The sequence below is a fragment of the Oncorhynchus gorbuscha genome, linkage group LG19, assembly GCF_021184085.1.
Source record: "Oncorhynchus gorbuscha isolate QuinsamMale2020 ecotype Even-year linkage group LG19, OgorEven_v1.0, whole genome shotgun sequence".
Classification (NCBI taxonomy): domain Eukaryota; kingdom Metazoa; phylum Chordata; class Actinopteri; order Salmoniformes; family Salmonidae; genus Oncorhynchus; species Oncorhynchus gorbuscha.
Window position 1 is genome coordinate 578,092 of NC_060191.1, and position 20,750 is coordinate 598,841.

Below are 20,750 nucleotides of genomic sequence, written 5' to 3' on the forward strand. Positions count from 1 at the left end.
ATGTATTTCTCTCTTCCCTCTGCTTTATCTGCCACGGAAACTCATGTTTTTTTGCTCCACAGTTGAAACACAGGAAAGAGGGCCACCTCTTGGCGGTTACTAGGAAGTTCATATGAAATAACAAAACTTGCACACAAAAAAGCTTCCATCTTGGTGTGCTAGTCTATTACGTCTTAACATGGCAACATTTGTCAAGTAGAATTCTATTCCGCAGCATGTGTTGATGTATTCTAATCTCTCGTCTATTGTTTCTGGACAAACACGCTGCTGTTCCTAGCAATAAGTCCTGAGATGATGAGGGTGCCAGAATCATCCAATCAGAGAGAGAGTGTATGATGAATGGCTTCTGTAGAAGGAAGACTTCCTGAAATGGCTACAGGTAATTCTACTTCCTGCCCCCAACATACAATGTGACGCTGCTCAGATCCCGAGTCTGCAAGATGTTCCGCGGGTGATAGTGTTTCAGATTAGAACAGGAGTGACGATTTGTTCTGTTGCAGACTGCATAAAGTTGCATGCAGTTTCACATACAGTAAAATGTGTAGGATTTGAGTAATTGGCAATTTGCCTTTTTAAGAGTACAGTGTATTTGCACTCACAAAAAGTACATCTGCATTCCGTCTTAAACGTGAAGACCAAAACTGTACATCTCCTTTCCAAATGAATTGAGAAGGATACAGTACCTTGCAGTGACTGCACTTGGCTCGTTTCCCCAGCAGACACTATATAGCTGCACTACCGGTCAAAAGTTGTAGAACACCTACTCATCCAAGGGTTTTTCTTTATTTTACTATTTTCTACATTGTAGAATAATAGTGAAGATATCAAAACTATGAAATAACACATATGGAATCACGTAGTAACCAAAAAAGTCTTAAAAGTGTTAAACAAATTTAAATATATTTTATATTTGAGATTCTTCAAATAGCCACCCTTTCCCTTGATGACATATTTGCATGCTCTTGGCATTCTCTTAACCAGCTTCACCTGGATTGCTTTTCCAACCGTCTTGAAGGAGTTCCCACATATGCTGAGCACTTGTTGGCTGCTTTTCCAGGTGGGACCAAAATCTCCAATTTGGACTCCAGACCAAAGGACACATTTCCACCGGTCTAATGTCCGTTGCTTGTGTTTCTTGGCCCAAGCAAGTCTCTTCTTCTTATTGGTGTCCTTTGGTAGAGGTTTCTTTGCAGGATTTCGACCATGAAGGCCTGACTCACACAGTCTCCTCTGAACAGTTAATGTTGAGAAACGTTCTTGAAATGTTCCATATTGACTGATCTTCATGTCTTAAAGTAAAGATGGACTGTAGTTTCTCTTTGCTTATTTGAGCTGTTCCTGCCATAATATGGACTTGATCTTTTACCAAATAGGGCTATCTTCTGTATACCCCCCTACCTTGTCACAACACAACTGATTCGCTCAAGAATGAAAGAAAGGAAAGAAATTCCACAAATGAACATTTAAGAAGGCACGCCTGTTAATTGAAATTCATTCCAGGTGACTACCTCATGAAGCTGGTTGAGAGAATGCCAAGAGTGTGCAAAGCTGTCAAGGCGAAGAGTGGCTACTTTGAAGAATCTAAAATATGAAATATATTTTGATTTGTTTAACACTTTTTTTGGTTACTACATGATTCTATGTGTGTTACTTCATAGTTTTAATGTCTTCACTATTATTCTACAATGTAGAAAATAGTAAAAATAAAGAAAAACTCTTGAATGAGTAGATGTCATAAAACGTTTGACCGGTACTGTATGTTTATTCATTTAGTGACTGAGGGCCCTAGAGACATGTCTCTGTGAATGCAGAGGAGAGGAGACGTGGGGACGTGGGAAGGGGTGACGACAACAGCTGCCTCCCACATGGCATCCTATTCCCTATATAGCTCACTTTTTGACCAGCACTATATAGGGAGTAGGGTTACATTTTTGGGACGCACACAACTTCTCTAATTATTGACATTAGTGATTACCCTGCAGCTGTCTGACGCCAAGCCTCAGCGGCTGGCTGCTAAATCATATTTGGCACCGTCGTTATCAGTTGTTTAGGGAAGCGGAGCGAGACAGGAGATTGTAATCGCTGATTGCAATGAACTGAAGTTTGGAGTCAGTTTGTGTGTCTTCTCTCAAGAAGAAGGGTGGGGAAAAGAGAGCGTGCGTGGGTTTATGTCTACAGTACCCGTGTCTGTGTGCGGTGTGTGTGGTATGTGAAATATACGCTAAATTAACATCATATACAGTAGGCCTATATTAAGACCTTGTTATTAGGCCTATATTAAGACCTTGTTCTATAACTCAGTGCTATTCAGAGATTATGGCTGTTTTCCACCTTGTTCTGTTACTCAGTCTATTCAGAGATGATGGCTGTGTTCCACCTTGTTCTGTTACTCAGTCTATTCAGAGATGATGGCTGTTTTCCACCTTGTTCTGTTACTCAGTCTATTCAGAGATGATGGCTGTGTTCCACCTTGTTCTGTTACTTAGTCTATTCAGAGATGATGGCTGTTTTCCACCTTGTTCTGTTACTCAGTCTATTCAGAGATGATGGCTGTTTTCCACCTTGTTCTGTTACTCAGTCTATTCAGAGATGATGGCTGTTTTCCACCTTGTTCTGTTACTCAGTCTATTCAGAGATGATGGCTGTGTTCCACCTTGTTCTGTTACTCAGTCTATTCAGAGATGATGGCTGTGTTCCACCTTGTTCTGGTACTCAGTCTATTCAGAGATGATGGCTGTTTTCTACCTTGTTCTGTTACTCAGTCTATTCAGAGATGATGGCTGTGTTCCACCTTGAATATTTGCCAACTGTAGCCTACAACACCAACATCCCCCTTACTTAATCCCTGGCAAATGAAACAGACCCCCTTTCGACAAGCTGTTAGAAAGGTCCTGATAACATCCTGAAGCTCCTCAGACTTTAATCTTCCTCTCCCATTCAGCAGCACCAGAAACAATATGTCCTGTATATCATATGGTTCCCATTGGTTCAGCTGGTGGGCATTGTCCCAAATGGCACCCTATTTGACCAGAGCCCTACGGGTAGTGGTCAAACGTAGTGCACTATATACAGTAGGGAGTATGGTGTCAGAGTACTACAGTATATAGGGATTGGGTGCCATTTGGGAGCAGCTCTAATGTGTCTGAGTAATGCAGGGGAGGTGTGTTTACTTACATTACTGTCATCTTCTGTGTCACTCACTTCCTCTGCACGGCGCACACAGCAGCCTGGAGGAGAATATCCACACGCATTTCAAAGTTGTCTTTGCAGGCTGTAGCTTTTACAGCATCGCTCTTAGGGTTGCAAAATTCCGGTAACAAAGAATAAATTCCCAGATTGTCCAGAATACCTAGTTGGACGATTCTGAATTTCTTGATTATTCCCTCCTGATTTCAGAAATCCTCTAACTGTTTTTTTGGGAAAACCAGGGAATTTATTGATTATTCCCTCCTGATTTCAGAAATCCTCTAACTGGGTTTTTGGGAAAACCAGGGAATTTATTGATTATTCCCTCCTGATTTCAGAAATCCTCTAACTGGGTTTTTGGGAAAACCAGGGAATTTATTGAAAGTTCCCGGCATTTTGCAACTCTAGCTCTGACAGAAAGCAGAACCCTCCGACTGGGTCTGAACTGACATAGGCAGAAGAAGAAGATGGAGTATTTTTCCATTATCATTTTTTTGTGCAATGGGTTCAATGGGATGATACCCAGTTGTCCTTAATCTTTTCACATGGTTTTCTATAACAGGACGTTTCCATTGAGTGAAAGTCCCTCCTGGTTTCAAGTGGGTTAATGACTGAGATGATTAATGACATGTGGAAATTGTCTCTACCCCCTTAGTTCATATAAATGCCAAAATTACATATTTATTTTCTGACCTCGAAACCAGTCTCACAACTGTTCAGTTAACCATGACACTTGTTGCCTAATGTTAAGGTATTGCTTCTAGGGCCCTTGGGGTTCATTTTGATCCAGCACCAGAAAATACAACTGCCTCCATATTCGCCCTACAGCCCAAAAGTCTGTCTCACTGGTGTGGTATGAGATGTTTAATGTACGAGTTTGTTTTACCGTTCTCCCATCACTTACTTAGTTTATTGAAAGATCACAGGAGCCTAAATGAATATGAAGTCATCCTGCAGCGAAGGGTCTGTCTAAACAACACTTAGAATGTCCTCAAACGTTCAATTCATGATGTCCAGTCCAAACCACTTGGACTGGAATGAAACAAACATTCAACCAGCGTCTCTTGGACATTGCAGGCAACAGAGTTCTAATTCCATGTCTTAACTCAGGTCCAGCAGAGTAGGGGTCCTTTGTGCTGTGTTTGGTTCCTGCTCGTTTTCAGATGGGACCATTCAATGAAACACAGCTCCCTGGGCTTTGTCATGGTGACACAATGTTTAGGAGGCTGGGACGAGGAGAGCTGACTAGGACTGCATTAGGCTGGGACGAGGAGAGTTGACTAGGACGGCATTAGGCTGGGACGAGGAGAGTTGACTAGGACGGCATTAGGCTGGGACGAGGAGAGTTGACTAGGACGGCATTAGGCTGGGACGAGGAGAGTTGACTAGGACGGCATTAGGCTGGGACGAGGAGAGTTGACTAGGACGGCATTAGGCTGGGACGAGGAGAGTTGACTAGGACTGCATTAGGCTGGGATGAGGAGAGTTGACTAGGACTGCATTAGGCTGGGACGAGGAGAGTTGACTAGGACTGCATTAGGCTGGTGGTCTCCAATGCCCACAGACTGTTCATAGTAAACACCCTGGGAAGATGGGTAACACTTGTGTTGCTATTATACCTGTGTAATAACACTGTAATTAAACCAGTAACAGAGTTGTATTAGCATGTTGTTACATAATACTTCAGTAAATACATTATTTTGACAGTTTCAATAATGCAACTGGTTTGATACCACAAATTGAGTCAGCACAGCTCACAGCAATAGACTTTTCAGCTCATTCTGCTGAACATCAATACTTTTTGTGTGATAACAGAGTACTGACAGTGCAAGAGAAATGAGGGCCCTCACAGGAAATGTGGAAAAAGTTGAGACTCATTCTGGAAGATGAATGTGTCTAGAAGAGGTTCACTCATGGGTCATTACTTAGCTGATACCAGAGACAGACTGGCCATAGGACAGTTCTGGCAAATGCCAGATGGGTCGTCCATCTTTAGCCCGGTGGGCCTGTCTGAATTGGGCTTTTTCCGGCGAATTATTATTATTATTCTGGCTAATAATTGAGACCTCGAGGGAAAAATGGACCGGTGTTCCCCAATCTGTCCCTGAATGGTACTGTACTGAAATGATGTTTTCCAGTCTAGAAGTGTCAAGTGGAATCATCAAACTAACTTCTCACTTCAAATGATCTTTGTTATGATTTATTTGTATTTATTTTTTTATTTAACCAGGTAGGCCAGTTGAGAACAAGTTCTCATTTACAACTGCGACCTGGCCAAAATAAAGCATAGCAGTGTGAACAGACAACACAGAGTTACACGTGGAGTAAACAATTAACAAGTCAATAACACAGTAGAAAAAAGGGGGAGTCTATATACAATGTGTGATTCACTTTGGTTGTCCTTGCTAACTTAATGTTTGTATTGATGTAAATAATGGAATATGTGTTTTAAAGAGATCCCAGATCTGGAGTTGAAATGCAGTCATATGTGCCTCATGGCTGTTATAGGAGGATGCCACTTGATTGTTCTCATTTGTATGAAACCCTCTGAAATCAGTTTTTGTGAAAAAGACTTACCAATTTCCAGTTACTTTTTTTTCAGTCTCACAGGAATAAATTCCGGGATATTCCACAAGACTGTATTCGCTTCCCAAATGGCACCCTATTCCCTTTTTAGCACACTATAGTGCCCCCTGGTCAAAAGTAGTTCACTATAAATGGAACAGGGTGCCATTTAGGACATTTAGGACAAGGACTCTCTGTGGTACAGAGAGTCCTTGTTTAGTGATGTCACAGTTGATGTAAACTTAGGAAGACTTCCTCTCTAAGTATCCTCAGCTAAAAGACCGGGGACCGGATTAGTTAGTGTGATGCTGAGCGGAAGAGCAGACCGGGAGGCTAAGGCACAGAGAGACAGAACTGTGGGGTTTCCTTTGAAATGTTTACATATGGGAAGAGTGCAGAGCCGTATGCTGGGGAGCAGAGGACCAGAGGTAAACAGTGAAATGAGGCGTTGACACAGTAGAGGCATAAACTAGGAAGCCTTAGTGGCAGTGAGGTTCTGGACTGAGGAGGCCCTGGTCTCTCTACTAACCTCAAGGGGACCAAGACGTAACCTCAAACTGGCCAACAGATTTATTGATCTCCTCACTCTTCTCTAGGCGTTGAGGTAAGTAGGGACATTCTTTGTTTATTCACTCTTTCTTGGAAAAGATGTGAGTTCTTTCTGACTGAGACGTATCAGTGCAATATTGTTGACTGATGATGATGGAAGTTTTTTGCAACACTGAGTAAGATTCACTTTATGTAACAAACTCTGCTTGTTACTGACACTTAAATGGTTAGAGGCTATTGCCTTATATGGTGTTTATGTAGATTAGGCTACATCATGGGATTTCACCCATGTGATTCTACATCCTGCCTGAAACAAGACATGTTCAGAGCTCACACAGAGATATTTATTTGCACAAGGTGTTTCTGATCTGTTGGGACCCCTGACTGAACTTAGTTTGCTGTCTCTATATCAGGACATGACATCCTTTAAACTTTTAAAGCCCCCATGCAGTCTTTTTAATTGTATTTTTTAATCATTACTGTATGTCTAATAAGTCCCTGTGTGTTTATTTAATAAAATAATTCCAAAATATATTTTTTATCATTTAGTTCCCTGAGCCTCTTTTGGCCATAGAAATGATCAGTCTGATCATGTGTGTGTAGGAAACACATTCTCTATATATAATATATTGTGCATACTCGCATAAAAAGGTCACTGTGTTGAAATATGATTTTTTTAAACAGGAAAATCCGGTTTAACGGCACTGTCCCTTTAAGTTAAAAGGCAGTCCTCTGACAATCATCTTATAAAGTCACTATCATAACTTAATCATTACTTATATCGAAAGATTGCTGGATGGAATCCCCGAGCTGACAAGGTAAATATCTGTCATTCTGCCCCTGAACAAGGCAGTTAACCCACTGTTCCCTGCTAGGCCGACAAGGTAAATATCTGTCATTCTGCCCCTGAACAAGGCAGTTAACCCACTGTTCCCTGCTAGGCCGACAAGGTAAATATCTGTCATTCTGTCATTCTGCCCCTGAACAAGGCAGTTAACCCACTGTTCCCTGCTAGGCCGACAAGGTAAATATCTGTCATTCTGCCCCTGAACAAGGCAGTTAACCCACTGTTCCCTGCTAGTCCGACAAGGTAAATATCTGTCATTCTGCCCCTGAACAAGGCAGTTAACCCACTGTTCCCTGCTAGGCCGACAAGGTAAATATCTGTCATTCTGCCCCTGAACAAGGCAGTTAACCCACTGTTCCCTGCTAGGCCGACAAGGTAAATATCTGTCATTCTGCCCCTGAACAAGGCAGTTAACCCACTGTTCCCTGCTAGGCCGACAAGGTAAATATCTGTCATTCTGCCCCTGAACAAGGCAGTTAACCCATTGTTCCCTGCTAGGCCGACAAGGTAAATATCTGTCCTTCTGCCCCTGAACAAGGCAGTTAACCCACTGTTCCCTGCTAGGCCGACAAGGTAAATATATGTCATTCTGCCCCTGAACAAGGCAGTTAACCCACTGTTCCCTGCTAGGCCGACAAGGTAAATATCTGTCATTCTGCCCCTGAACAAGGCAGTTAACCCACTGTTCCCTGCTAGGCCGACAAGGTAAATATCTGTCATTCTGTGGCCACTTTGCTCTCGTTGCTTTTGACAAATTACATTATTAATTTCATTATACCCTCAACTGAGCATGTTATACTCATTTGCTTGGATGTTCTAAATTCTTCTTCAATGTAAATGTAGTAGTCAAATATTATCTCGCTATGATGCATATATATACAGTGCAATTGGAAACTATTCAGACCCCTTGACTTTTTCCACATTTTGTTACGTTTTAGCCTTATTCTAAAATAGATTAAATAAATGTTTTGCCAAATCAATCTACACACAATACCCCATAATGACAGAGAAAAACTGATTTCTTTAAATGTACGAAAATATATTAATAATGAAAACTAGAAATATCTTATTTACATAAGTATTCAGACCCTTTGCTATGAGACTAGAAATTGAGCTCAGATGCATCCTGTTTCCATTGATCATCCTTAAGATGTGTCTACAACTTGTTTGGAGTCCAGCTGTGGTAAATTCAATTGATTGGACATGATTTGGAAAGGCATACATCTGTTTATATAAGGTCCCACAGTTGACAGTGCATGTCAGAGCAAAAACTAAGCCATGAGGTCGAAGGAATTGTCCGTAGAGCTCTGAGACAGGATTGTGTCGAGGCACAAATCTAATTCTGCAGCATTGAAGGTCCCTAAGAACACAGTGGCCTCCATTATTTTTAAATGGAAGAGGTTTGGAACCTCCAAGACTCTTTCTAGAGCTGGCCGCCCAGCCAAACTAAGCAATCGGTGGAGAAGGGCCTTGGTCAGGGAGGTGACCAAGAACCCGATGGTCACTCTGATAGAGCTCCAGAGTTCTGTAGAGATGGGAGAACCTTCCAGAAGGACAACTATTTCTGCAGCACTCCACCAAACAAGCCTTTATGGTAGAGTGGCCAGACGGAAGCCACTCTTCAGTAAAGGGCACATGACAGCCCGCTTGGAGTTTTCCAAAAGGCAAACTCATTCATCCCTCTCCTCTCCCCTGTAACTATTCCCCAGGTCGTTGCTGTAAATGAGAACGTGTTCTCAGTCAACTTACCTGGTAAAATAACGGATAAATAAAACATTTTTAAAAAAGACTCTCAGACCATGAAAAACAAGATTTTCTGGTCTGATGAAACGGATATGGAACTCTTTGGCCTGAATGCCAAACGTCACGTCTGGAGGAACCTGGCACCATCCTTACGGTGAAGCATGGTGGTGGCAGCATCATGCTGTGGGGATGTTCTTCAGCTGCAGGGACTGGGAGACTAGTCTGGATTGAGGGAAAGATGAACGGAGCAAAGTATAGAAGGATCCTTGATGAAAAACAGCTCCAGAGCGCTCAGGAACTCAGACTGGGGAGAAGGTTCACCTTCCAACAGGACAACGACCCTAAGCTCACAGCCAAGACAACGCAGAAGTGGCTTCGGGACAAGCCTCTGAATATCCTTGAGTGGCCCATCCAGAGCCCAGACTTGAACCCGATCGAACATCTCTGGAGACCTGAAAATATATATGCAGAGACGCTCCCCATCCAACCTGACAGAGCTTGAGAGGATCTGCAGAGATCAAATACAGATGTGCCAAGCTTGTAGCATCATACTTCAGGCTGTAATCACTGCCAAAGGTGCTTGAACAAAGTATTGAGTAAAGTGTCTGAATAGTTATGTAAATGTGATATTTCAGTTTTGCTATTTTTAATACATTTTCAAAAATCTGTTTTTGCTTTGTCATTATGGGGCATTGTGTGTAGATTGATGAGGAAAAAAACAATTTAATCCATTTTAGAATTAGGTTGTAACATAACATTTGGAAAAAGTCAAGAGGTCTGAATACTTTCTGAATGCACCGTATACACTGAGTATACAAAACATTCAGAACCCCTGGTCTTTCCATGACACAGTCTGACCAGGTGAATCTAGATGAAAGCTATGATCCATTATTGATGTCACATATTAAATCCACTTCAATCATGACGGGGAAGAGACAGGTTAAAGGATTTTTAAGCCATGAGACAATTGAGACATGGATTGTGTATGTGTGCCATTCAGAAGGTGAATGGGCAACTGTATCCACAAGACAAAATATTTAAGTGCCTTTGAACAGGGTATGGTAGTAGGTGCCAGGCGCACCGGTTTGTTTCAAGAACTGTAACGCTGCTGGGTGTTTCATGCTCAACAGTTTCCTGTGTGTATCAAGAATGGTCCACCACCCAAAGGACATCCAGCCAACTTAACACAACTGTGGGAAGCATTGGAGTCAACATGGGCCAGCATCCCTGTGGAATGTATTTGACACATTGTAGAGTCCCTGCCCCAACAAATCGAGGCGTTCCTGAGGGCAAAAGGGGAGGGGTGGGTTGTATACTCAGTGTACATCACATAGCTGGTGAGAATTTCTTTAAAGAATTCCAGATGTCAGTGTGATCAGTCAGTTTCTGCTCTAAGTTAACACGCCTGAGCAGCCTGGCTGTTTCTATTCCTTTCCACTCAGTTGACTTCCCCACGATCTCCCTGCTTTGCCAGTCCCTCGCCTCTTCTCTCTGCCCTAATATGGTTCATTGCAGGCTGTGGGAAGGGGATTGAGGATACAGAGGCCATCTATCTGTGTGTGTGTTGTGTCCGACTATTCCAAACGCACTACGGTCTACTTGGTGTTATACAAAGTGAGACTAAGTAGCTCTTCACAACAGGTACTTAAAGACAGGGGATTGTCTACAATGTATTGTCTTGTATACAATGACACTAATTTAGACTCACTTTGAACCTTGTAGAGAGGTCAGATGTTGAAATAGGTGGGTTTGTTTAAAAGTAATATTTATTGCATGATATCTGTAAGAACCGACGCTGGAGTAGAGAAGCAGGTACGGGGAGTGAACATTTCTTTCTGCACAGACATGGAACAGGACAGGAGCAGCGTCAGAACCAGGTAATAACAAAGACAAACAACAATGAATGCAGAAGCAGAGAAGAGACAGATATGAGGTAACAACACAGGTGATTGAGTCCAGGTGAGTCCAATGAATCGCTGATGCGCGTGACGAGGGAAGCAGGTGTGCGTAATGATGGTGGCAGGAGTGCATAACGCTGGGCAGCCTGGCGCCCTCGAGCACCAGGGAGGGAGAGCTGGAGCAGGTGTGCGTAATGATGGTGGTAGGAGTGCATAACGCTGGGCAGCCTGGTGCCCTCGAGCACCAGGGAGGGAGAGCTGGAGCAGGCGTGTCAGATATCCCTTTAAAGGAAGTTATCAGATAGCTCTGTGTTGGTTGATTTCATACGGTCCCAATCTCAAAAAAAGGAGGGCTGAAATGCATAATAATATACTATGATGACACTGCAAATACCAAAAGCCCCACAAGAATGATGTCTGACATCATAGCATCTGTTCTACTCTCTATTGCTCTCTGTGCTGATTCTCTATGAAGAAGTTCACTTTGCCCGAAAACTGAATAATATGAATCATTTGCAATTCTCTATACAGCTGTATTTCCTATGTCAGTCCTGTTCCTATTGCTAGTGTATATTATGTAGCATACGTTTGCTTATTTTTCTGTCTAAAAGCCCACCTTCACTGTTAAATATACAAATAAATGACACCCGTCTCTGATTCCCATGTCTGAGAAAACGAATGGAATTCTTGCTGGTAAATAAACACTTGAAATGAATGGAATAGCTCAGATGCCCTTGTCATTGGCTCGTTAATGGGGTTGATGCCAACAGAAACAAACACTGTGACCGTACCACAATGGGAGTGGATGGTGGAGAAGTAGTGACATTGGTGGCTAGAATCCAGGGCCCAGGTCAAAGTTGAATAAGTGTTTAGGTAACAGAAGATGCCTGTTCTCATGAGACTCCAGATCCTCAGGAAAGATCTCCCTACCTGATATGTACACACAAACATACGTGGTTACTTTATCTGGGTTGTGTCTCAAATTGCACCCTATTCCCTATATAGTGCACTACTTCTGGCCAGGATGTTGGTCAAAACTACTGGACTATATAAGGAATATGGTGCAATTTGGGATGCAGACCTGGACTGCACACACTGACATCCACATGATCCAATGGAATTGGCTGTATAATGTCCGACAGACTTTTCCCATCCAGTATCAAGTTAGAGTATTTATTTGGATCACCTCATCAAGTAATACAACAACAATGATTGGAATATAATTGTGTCAGCAGGGGGCTGATATTTTGTTCATGAATGTTTTGTAGATGCAGTCTTCAGTCTTTAGAGAATATCACACCATCTAAACATTATTAAAACATGATTATGATATTGGTTTATGTTTAGATTTCCAATAATATTTTCCTGAATATTCCGTGTATGGTTCAGAATTCCTCAACTAAAAATGCCATGATAAATAGGTGTGGGCTAGTTGTGTTGATCTGAAAAATGAACCCACTTAACTCCATATTGTTTTTTTGTGTTTTTTTTTCAGGCCGCGGGGTCATCCACAGAACCATGGAGCCTGCCTATACTGGGATGTCACTGTATAACTCAACCTCAACAGTGATGCCCATGGCGACCTCCGCCGGCAACACCAATGTGAGCAGAGAGCCGTACATGCACCGCCTGGCCCATCTAGACGAGGGTCTCTACAATGACTTCTACAGCCTGTGGATCTGTCTGGTGGTGGTCAACACACTCATCTTCATGGTGGGAATGGTTCTCAACACCCTGGCCCTGTACGTGTTCTGCTTCCGCACCAAGCCCAAGACCACCTCAGTCATCTACACCATCAATCTGGCTGTCACAGACTTACTGGTTAACCTCTCCCTGCCCACACGTATCATTCTCTATTACAGTGGGGAAAGTGCCTCAACTGCTCCTACGTGCATATATTCAGCTACTTTGTCAACATGTACTGCAGCATCCTCTTCCTCACCAGTATATGCGTGGACAGATACCTGGCCATAGTACAGGCTGAGGCCTCAAGGAAGTGGAGGAACCCTAACGTGGCCAAGGGAGTGTGCATTTTCATCTGGCTCTTCGCTATCGTGGTCACCTACTCCTTCCTCACCACGGCGTTCCGACACGCGGGCTGCTGCGTCTCCAAGCTCTTCGTCCTGACCGTCTTCGAGTTCTTCCTCCCCTTGGTCGTCATTGTGGTGTTCACTGTGCGCATCATGTGTGCCCTGTCCAACTCCAGTCTGATGCAGCAGAGCAGAGAGAGGCGCGTGCGGGCCGTGCAGCTCCTCACCACTGTCCTGGTCATCTTCACCATCTGCTTCACCCCGTTCCACGTCAGGCAGGTGCTGGTGTACTTCTACCCCGACATGCCCCACCACGTCATTGTCTACCACGTCACCGTCACCCTCAGCAGCCTGAACAGCTGCATGGACCCCATCGTCTACTGCTTCGTCACCAACAACTTCCAGTCCAGCATGAGGGGCTTCTTCCGCAAGGCGGATGCAGAGCTGGAGCAGACCAGTGGGAACATCATCAGCATGCAGAATAGCTCCAAGGGCTCGGGGACTGTCACAGCTATCGCTCACAGTGTGATGATGAACGTCCTGTCGTCCTCCTCTCCCCAGCATGGGAACCACATAGCGTTAGACTGAGAAAGGGATGGGAAGATTGAGGAATGGGATGTTCAGTGTTCAGAGAGATGGACTTCTATTGCCTAACTGTGAGACTCTGGAGTGCAATTGACATACTACAGTAGGCTATTCTCCCATTTGAGAACATGCTTTCCTGCTTCTATTATTGTAGCCTATTGTTGGCTTGGAAATGTAAGTACGTGAAGACATTTTCGGACAAGAAACGTTATTTCTCCTGTGTTGGCCTACACCAGTCATGATGGAGGGCATTGACACTGAATATGACCTATAATGTGTTTATTGCAGCATGATTTATTTCTACTGTACAATTATCATCTGAGGAGTATTTGTTTACTTTGATCCTAGATCTTATGGACCTCTGACAAAATAGACAAGTAATATTCTACTGCATTGCTATGGAAACAAATAGAAATATATGATAAACAGCTTCTGTAGATTAATGTGTGACATTGTTGTCACAATACATATTTATCGTCGGCCTTCTCAGAAACTGGTTTTATGCTAAACTTATATTACTGGCAAATATTACCAAACCAATTGTCCAAAAACATATAGAATAAAACATACAAAACCATATTGATTTCATAGCAAGAACTCATTATTATTATATTTATATATTTTATTTTATTTATATATATTTATTGACCTGTGTAGGGTGCCTCGTTTCAGCTGGGACATTAAACAGGTGTCCTGACTCTCTGTGGTCATAAAAAAATCCCATGGCACTAAGAGTAGGGGTGTTAGCCTAGTGGTTAAAGCATTGGACCAGTAACTGAAAGGTTGCAAGTTCAAATCCCTGAGCTGACAAGATAAAAACCAATCTATTGTTCTGCCCCTGAACAAGGCAGTTAATCCACTGTTCTTAGGCTGTCATTAAAAATAAGAATTTGTTCTTTACTGACTTGACTAGTTAAATAAAGGTAAAACATAGATGTTTTTAAATAACTAAATCCCCAACCTGGTCCCATTCCATCATGGCCATCTAATCACCTCCCTCATTCCTAATTGGTATAATATAACTCACCTCTCCACCTGATTGGGGTGAGCGTTCTGGCACAAAAATGGTCGCCATGCATCACCCAGGTGGGTGCTGCACATTGGTGGTGGATGAGATGAGTTTGCCCTTTACTATGTAAAGCGCTTTGAGTAACCGTAGAAACGCGCTATATAAATACACTCAATTATTATGTTTCTTACAATTATCACAGGACAAAAAAATTCTACTGAATGTTGTGTACATTTGTTGAATAGCATCCAAGCTTGCCTCCCATTGGATAGAATTAGAGCAATTTAGTGATGTCAGCAGGTACTGCTTTTTTACCGTGGCAATTAATGAGATTGGGCAATGCATTTTGTTTGGACTGGGCATCAGCGTGTCGAAACAACTAGCAAGCTCAGGCTACTCGGGCTCACCGACGACTAAGGAACGTGAATACTTCTTTACATTGGAAAAAGGGATCAGGTATATTCGATTTGTGTATTTTTATCAGCATTCGGTAGCCCATCCCAAGTTAGCTTGTTATCTACGGGTTACATTCATCATAGCTAGCTAAAATACCGTAGCTAATTAGCTAGCTTCTAAGCTAACGTTAACTAGCTAGTTAGCTACCGTCTGATCATGTGAACACACCTGTTCGTTGTATCGTTAGCGTTCGTGAAAGCTTGTACAATCTACTACACACCAACGTTAATAGCAGAGATGGTCTATATTGTAGTGGGCTTTGACGTTAGATATGGGGACAGTAATACCAATAATATACCGGTAACTCATGCCAGAACAGCATAGTTAGCTAACGTTACAGACTGAGGAAGTTAGTTAGCTCTTTAGCTTGCAAACTTGGCTAGCTTATGTAACGTTCGCTAATTTAGCAAGTTATTGATGATAAATACTTATTTCTTACTTCTGAGATAAAAGAACCAGCCAGTCAGCATCTTGACCAGTCCTGTCTACAACGTATCCCAACCATTGAGGTGTAGAATAACGGTCCCAACCTATAGTGTGCAACTGCAGCCCGCTTTAAGAGGGCGTTCCTGCATATGGGCATTACTGCATCTGTAGGAACGCCCCCTCGAGCATCCCATTGGTTCATTCAAGAACCCCCTCCAAAAGGTAAATGAAAGTATTATACGTTTTTCGTCTCCTGTTTACCGGGCAGGTGTTCTACAACACCGGTAGGCAGTGTCCTTCGCTCCTGCCTGCCCTCATCAACAGAACTGCTTTAAAACGATGCCTGACAGGCGGGGGCGAAGGACAAGTCTACTAGTCGTCCCCCACTAGTGCGGGAGGCTGGGGCAACACGATGTGCTTGTTAACTAGCTAGCACAGTGTCCTTCGCTCCTGCCTGCCAGACACCTGCCGTCGTTAACATAACTGTAGGAAAACAGTTGCCGGTGTGTAAATCAAAGTTTATTTTTCACGTGTGCCGATAACTAGCTACCATTTTTGCCCTCGCCCCTTCTTCTGTGGGGTTTTTTGGCAGTTGGCATCCAACGTTATGGTGCATTATTGCCACCTACTGTACTGGAGCGCCCCAATCCCCCACCTATGTACCGGAGTCAGTGTCAGTATGGGAGCGGAGCATGCCCAATTTGCGGAGCAAGATTCCCAAAGGCTGGAGCGCACCATGAGCTCAGGGCAGGCCTGGCCCAGCATACATTTGTTGTCTGCAGCTATAGCCCCTTGCTTTAGCTACTGTCATGGAGTTTGCAAAATATTGTCATTTAAAAAAAAACACACAGGTGCAAAATCAAGGTGACTTACAAAGATGTAATGTCCACAACTAAATAATCATTGTGGAATATGAACAGACACATCTGGAAGCAAGATGGTGTACTTACTATGTGCACATGCTAAAAGGAAGGAAGAGGTGGGTAGTTAATTGTCATTGGATCAAAGAATGTTTAAACCAAAAAAAATCTGAAGTTTCCTTAATTTTTGTTCTATTATCTATACATTGGGCCATCATTGATTTTGTCCCAATAGGCCTAGCATATTCCAACTTTTTTCAAGGAGCTTTTAGTTTTGATTGGGTTATTGTGCCTAAAAACCTTTAAGCCGACTTAAAGAAAATATACTGCATCCCTGCCTAGCCTGGCAAGCGTGGCCAAATGTCCTTGTTTTTGAAAGAAAAGCTTTTTTTTTGTCCATTTAAAATAACAACATTGATCAGAAATACAGTGTAGACATTGTTAATGTTGTAAATGACTATTGTAGCTGGAAACAGCTGATTTACAGAGGCCTGTTATGTGCTAGTTAGCGGCCATCAGACTGTTAAACAGCCATCACTAACATAGAGGCTGCTGTCAACATACAGACTCAAATCTTTGGCCACTTTAATAAATGGATTTAATAAAGGTATCACTAGTCACTTTAAATAACGCCACCTTAATAATGTTTACATATCCTACATTGGATTACGATTACAGGCTCAGGATTCGATTACAGGCTCAAAATGGCCAGACACAACTTTCTTCTGAAACTCTTCAGTCTATTCTTGATCTGAGAAATGAAGGCTATTCCATGCAAGAAATTGCCAAGAAACTGAAGATCTCGTACTACGCTGTGTAGTACTCCCTTCTCTGAACAGAGCAAATAGCGCAGTGCTTAGGGTCGTCGTCCTGTTGGAAGGTGAACCTTCTCCCCAGTCTGAGGTCCTGAGTGCTCTGGAGAAGGTTTTCATCAAGGATCTCTCTGTACTTTGTTCCGTTCATCTTTGCCTCGATCCTGACTAGTCTCAGAGTCCCTGCAGCTGAAAAACATCCCCACAGCATGCTGCTACCACCATGCTTCACCGTAGGGATGATGCCAGGTTTCCTCCAGACATGATGCTTGGCATTCAGGCCAAAGAGTTCCATCTTGCTTTCATCAGACCAGAGAGAATCTTGTTTTTCTAGTGTAGCTTCAGTCTGGCCACTACAATAAAGGCCTGATTGGTGGAGTGCTGTAGAGATGGTTGACCTTCTGGAAGGTTTTCCCCTTCTCCACAGAAGAACTCTGGAGTTCTGTCAGACCAAAATGCAGCGTAGTAATGGTTGAACATCTTTAATAAAGATGATAACATGAACAATATACATAAAGAAAACGTGGAAAAACCAAAACAGTCCTAACTGGTGCAAGAGACAGGAAACAATCACCCACGAAATACTCAAAGGATATGGCTGCCTAAATATGGTTCCCAATCAGAGACAACGATAAACACCTGCCTCTAATTGAGAACCTCTCTAGGCAACCATAGACTTACCTAGAATACTACACTGAACACAACCCCATCAATCTACAAAACCTCTAGACAAGACAAACACATAATCACCCATGTCACACCCTGGCCATAATCACCCATGCCACAATAATAAAGAAAACACAAAATACTAAGGCCAGGGTGTGACACCACTGTGTTCTTGGGGACCTTCAATGCTGCAGAAATGTTTCGATATCTGTACCTTGACACAGTCCTGTCTCGGAGCTCTACGGACAATTCCTTCAACCTCATGGCTTGTTTTTTTCTCTGACATGCACTGTCAACTGTGGAACCTTAGGTGTGTGCCTTTCCAAATCATGTCCAATCAATTTAATTTACCAGAGGTGGACTCCCAAGTTGTAGAAACATCTCAAGGACGATCAATGAAATAGGATGCACCTGAGCTCAATTTCAAGTCTCCTAGCAAAGTGTCTGAATACTTATGAATACTTAAGGTATTTCTGATTTTAATACATTTGCAAACATTTATTCTAAAAACCTCTTTGCTTTGTCTTTATGGGGTATTGTGTGTAGATTGAGGAATTTTTATAAAACAAACAAAATGTGCAATAAATTGCGGATGCACCGTACATGCTGTTTAATATGACATGTAGCCTATTTGAAATGATGAGCGCTTGTTACATTCACCTTTTCATGTTTATTAGAATACTTTTCATTCATATCATATGTTTTTTTTCCTGTGAGAGGAGTGGATTTTAGCAGAGCGGTTAGAAAGGATGAGAGATGAGCAGGATTTCCCACCACTCAACTATTCTTCCCATGAGAATATTGGAGCTAGACAACTAGACTGGGTGGAGCGTTGAGGGGTGGGTTCTTCAAGGTCATTTTCCATATGAGGATGTTTCCAAGACCCAGTTGAAGAAGTTTGACACAAGGGGATAATTGTTGTGTGGTACATTTAGCCAGAACAGGTTTACTGTAAGACCTTATTGGAAATATATATTTTTAATCAAACGTTTAATTCAATCTCTATTAGAACAGTAGGCCACCTGTTGGGTTGTTAATAGCTACCTCATCTACCCACCAAGCAAGGTAAGTGACTAGGAGCACAGCGATGTCATGCATAACATCACTCATGCCTAACAACAAGGTTGTGCTATGTGCATTATGGACAATACAGGCTGAAATACACATCTATCTTTCTAGGCCTACACTAGTCACTCATCTCACAGCTGCTGAAACTCCTACAGGACAGCTAGTTCACCCAAGTTCACGCAGTGGCTGAGCTCTTGTGTTTTCAAGACTTGATTGCGTGGATGGAGTTTCCTTCCTCCAATCTGAGGAACTTTCTCCTACAGCTCACTGGGTTGACTCGGTACTTTAAACTAATTGCAGGTGTACATTTATAGTAATAGGGCTGATTACAGCAGCAGCTCGGCTTCTCTATTTGGCAGCATCCCAGCTGAACGTGCATCATTAAACTTGACCCAACTAGCTACTAATGCTCTTATTGTATTCGTACTGCTGACATTTGAAATATAAAATGGGCCTAAACCGTCATAATACTAGCCTTTATCGGCCTATCCAGAGTAGGTAACATTAAAATGTTTATTGGTTATAAAGGCATTATTGACTATGGGTTAACATACTAACGCTCATGCTGTCTGTCTGACTCTGTCTGTCTGTGTCCCCTATACAGATGAATGAGTCACTCCCAAGGAACTCTAGAGAGGAACGTTGTTCTCCACCGCCGGCCCCCGTCTCCCTCACCCTGCTCAGCCTCCCCTCTACAGACATCATCAAATGAGCTCTATCTGAATGCCACTTTCTATGGGTTTGGATTCAGTACAGCAGCCAGCAGTGAAGAGAGCCAGTCTCTTACAAAGCCTCATTTTGCCACGGAACCTTACGAATTGCTTTCAAAAGTGCCTCGAAAGAACTAAAGAAAACCAGGATTTTTCCTTCATGTATAGTGCTGCTGTTTTGAGAGTATTCCTCTGATTGACCATAAAGGGAAGGACAGTTGCATCAGAGCGGACAGGACCGTAAACTACATTAAGGCTTTAGGGGAGCAGTCAACTTCTCTCTCCATACGAGCCAACGACCATGGTCCCCCAGAAGGCTGACTTGACTGTTCTGCCATGTCAGGATGTGGTGGAGATGCCAGTGAAGAAGCAGAGCAGTGAGAGGGACGAGGAGAGTCCTGATGGGTCTCTGGGTGAGGGTGCTGGGGGAACGGATTCCCCTGCGCAAGTGGGTCATGCATGGTGCTGTCATGTTCGGACGAGAGTTCTGCTACGCCATGGAGACAGCCCTGGTCACACCAGTCTTACTGCAAATAGGTCAGTACCAATGGAGACAGCCCTGGTCACACCAGTCTTACTGCAAATAGGTCGGTACCAATGGAGACAGCCCTGGTCACACCAGTCTTACTGCAAATAGGTCGGTACCAATGGAGACAGCCCTGGTCACACCAGTATTACTGCAAATAGGTCGGTACCAATGGAGACAGCCCTGGTCACACCAGTCTTACTGCAAATAGGTCAGTACCAATGGAGACAGCCCTGGTCACACCAGTCTTACTGCAAATAGGTCGGTACCAATGGAGACAGCCCTGGTCACACCAGTATTACTGCAAATAGGTCGGTACCAATGGAGACAGCCCTGGTCACACCAGTCTTACTGCAAATAGGTCAGTACCAATGGAGACAGCCCTGGTCACACCAGTCTTATTGCAAATAGGTCAATACCAATGGAGACAGCCCTGGTCACACCAGTCTTACTGCAAATAGGTCAGTACCAATGCAGACAGCCCTGGTCACACCAGTCTTACTGCAAATAGGTCAATACCAATGGAGACAGCCCTGGTCACACCAGTCTTACTGCAAATAGGTCAGTACCAATGGAGACAGCCCTGGTCACACCAGTCTTACTGCAAATAGGTCAGTACCAATGGAGACAGCCCTGGTCACACCAGTATTACTGCAAATAGGTCAATACCAATGGAGACAGCCCTGGTCACACCAGTATTACTGCAAATAGGTCGGTACCAATGGAGACAGCCCTGGTCACACCAGTCTTACTGCAAATAGGTCAGTACCAATGGAGACAGCCCTGGTCACACCAGTCTTACTGCAAATAGGTC

The 20,750-nt window shown here is 43.2% G+C and overlaps 1 protein-coding gene and 1 pseudogene across 1 annotated transcript; both read left to right on the top strand.

The window, feature by feature from the left end:
* Positions 1–2,276: 2,276 nt before the first annotated feature.
* Positions 2,277–13,980, top strand: LOC124005703 (G-protein coupled receptor 20-like). Its single transcript, XM_046315182.1, is given in 3 exon segments — positions 2,277–6,179; positions 12,284–12,655; positions 12,658–13,980. Coding segments are annotated over 3 exon segments (1,176 nt in total). The 5' UTR covers positions 2,277–6,124; the 3' UTR covers positions 13,407–13,980.
* A 242-nt stretch (positions 13,981–14,222) lies between these two features.
* Positions 14,223–20,750, top strand: part of LOC124005700 — a 43,404-nt pseudogene continuing 36,876 nt past the window's right edge.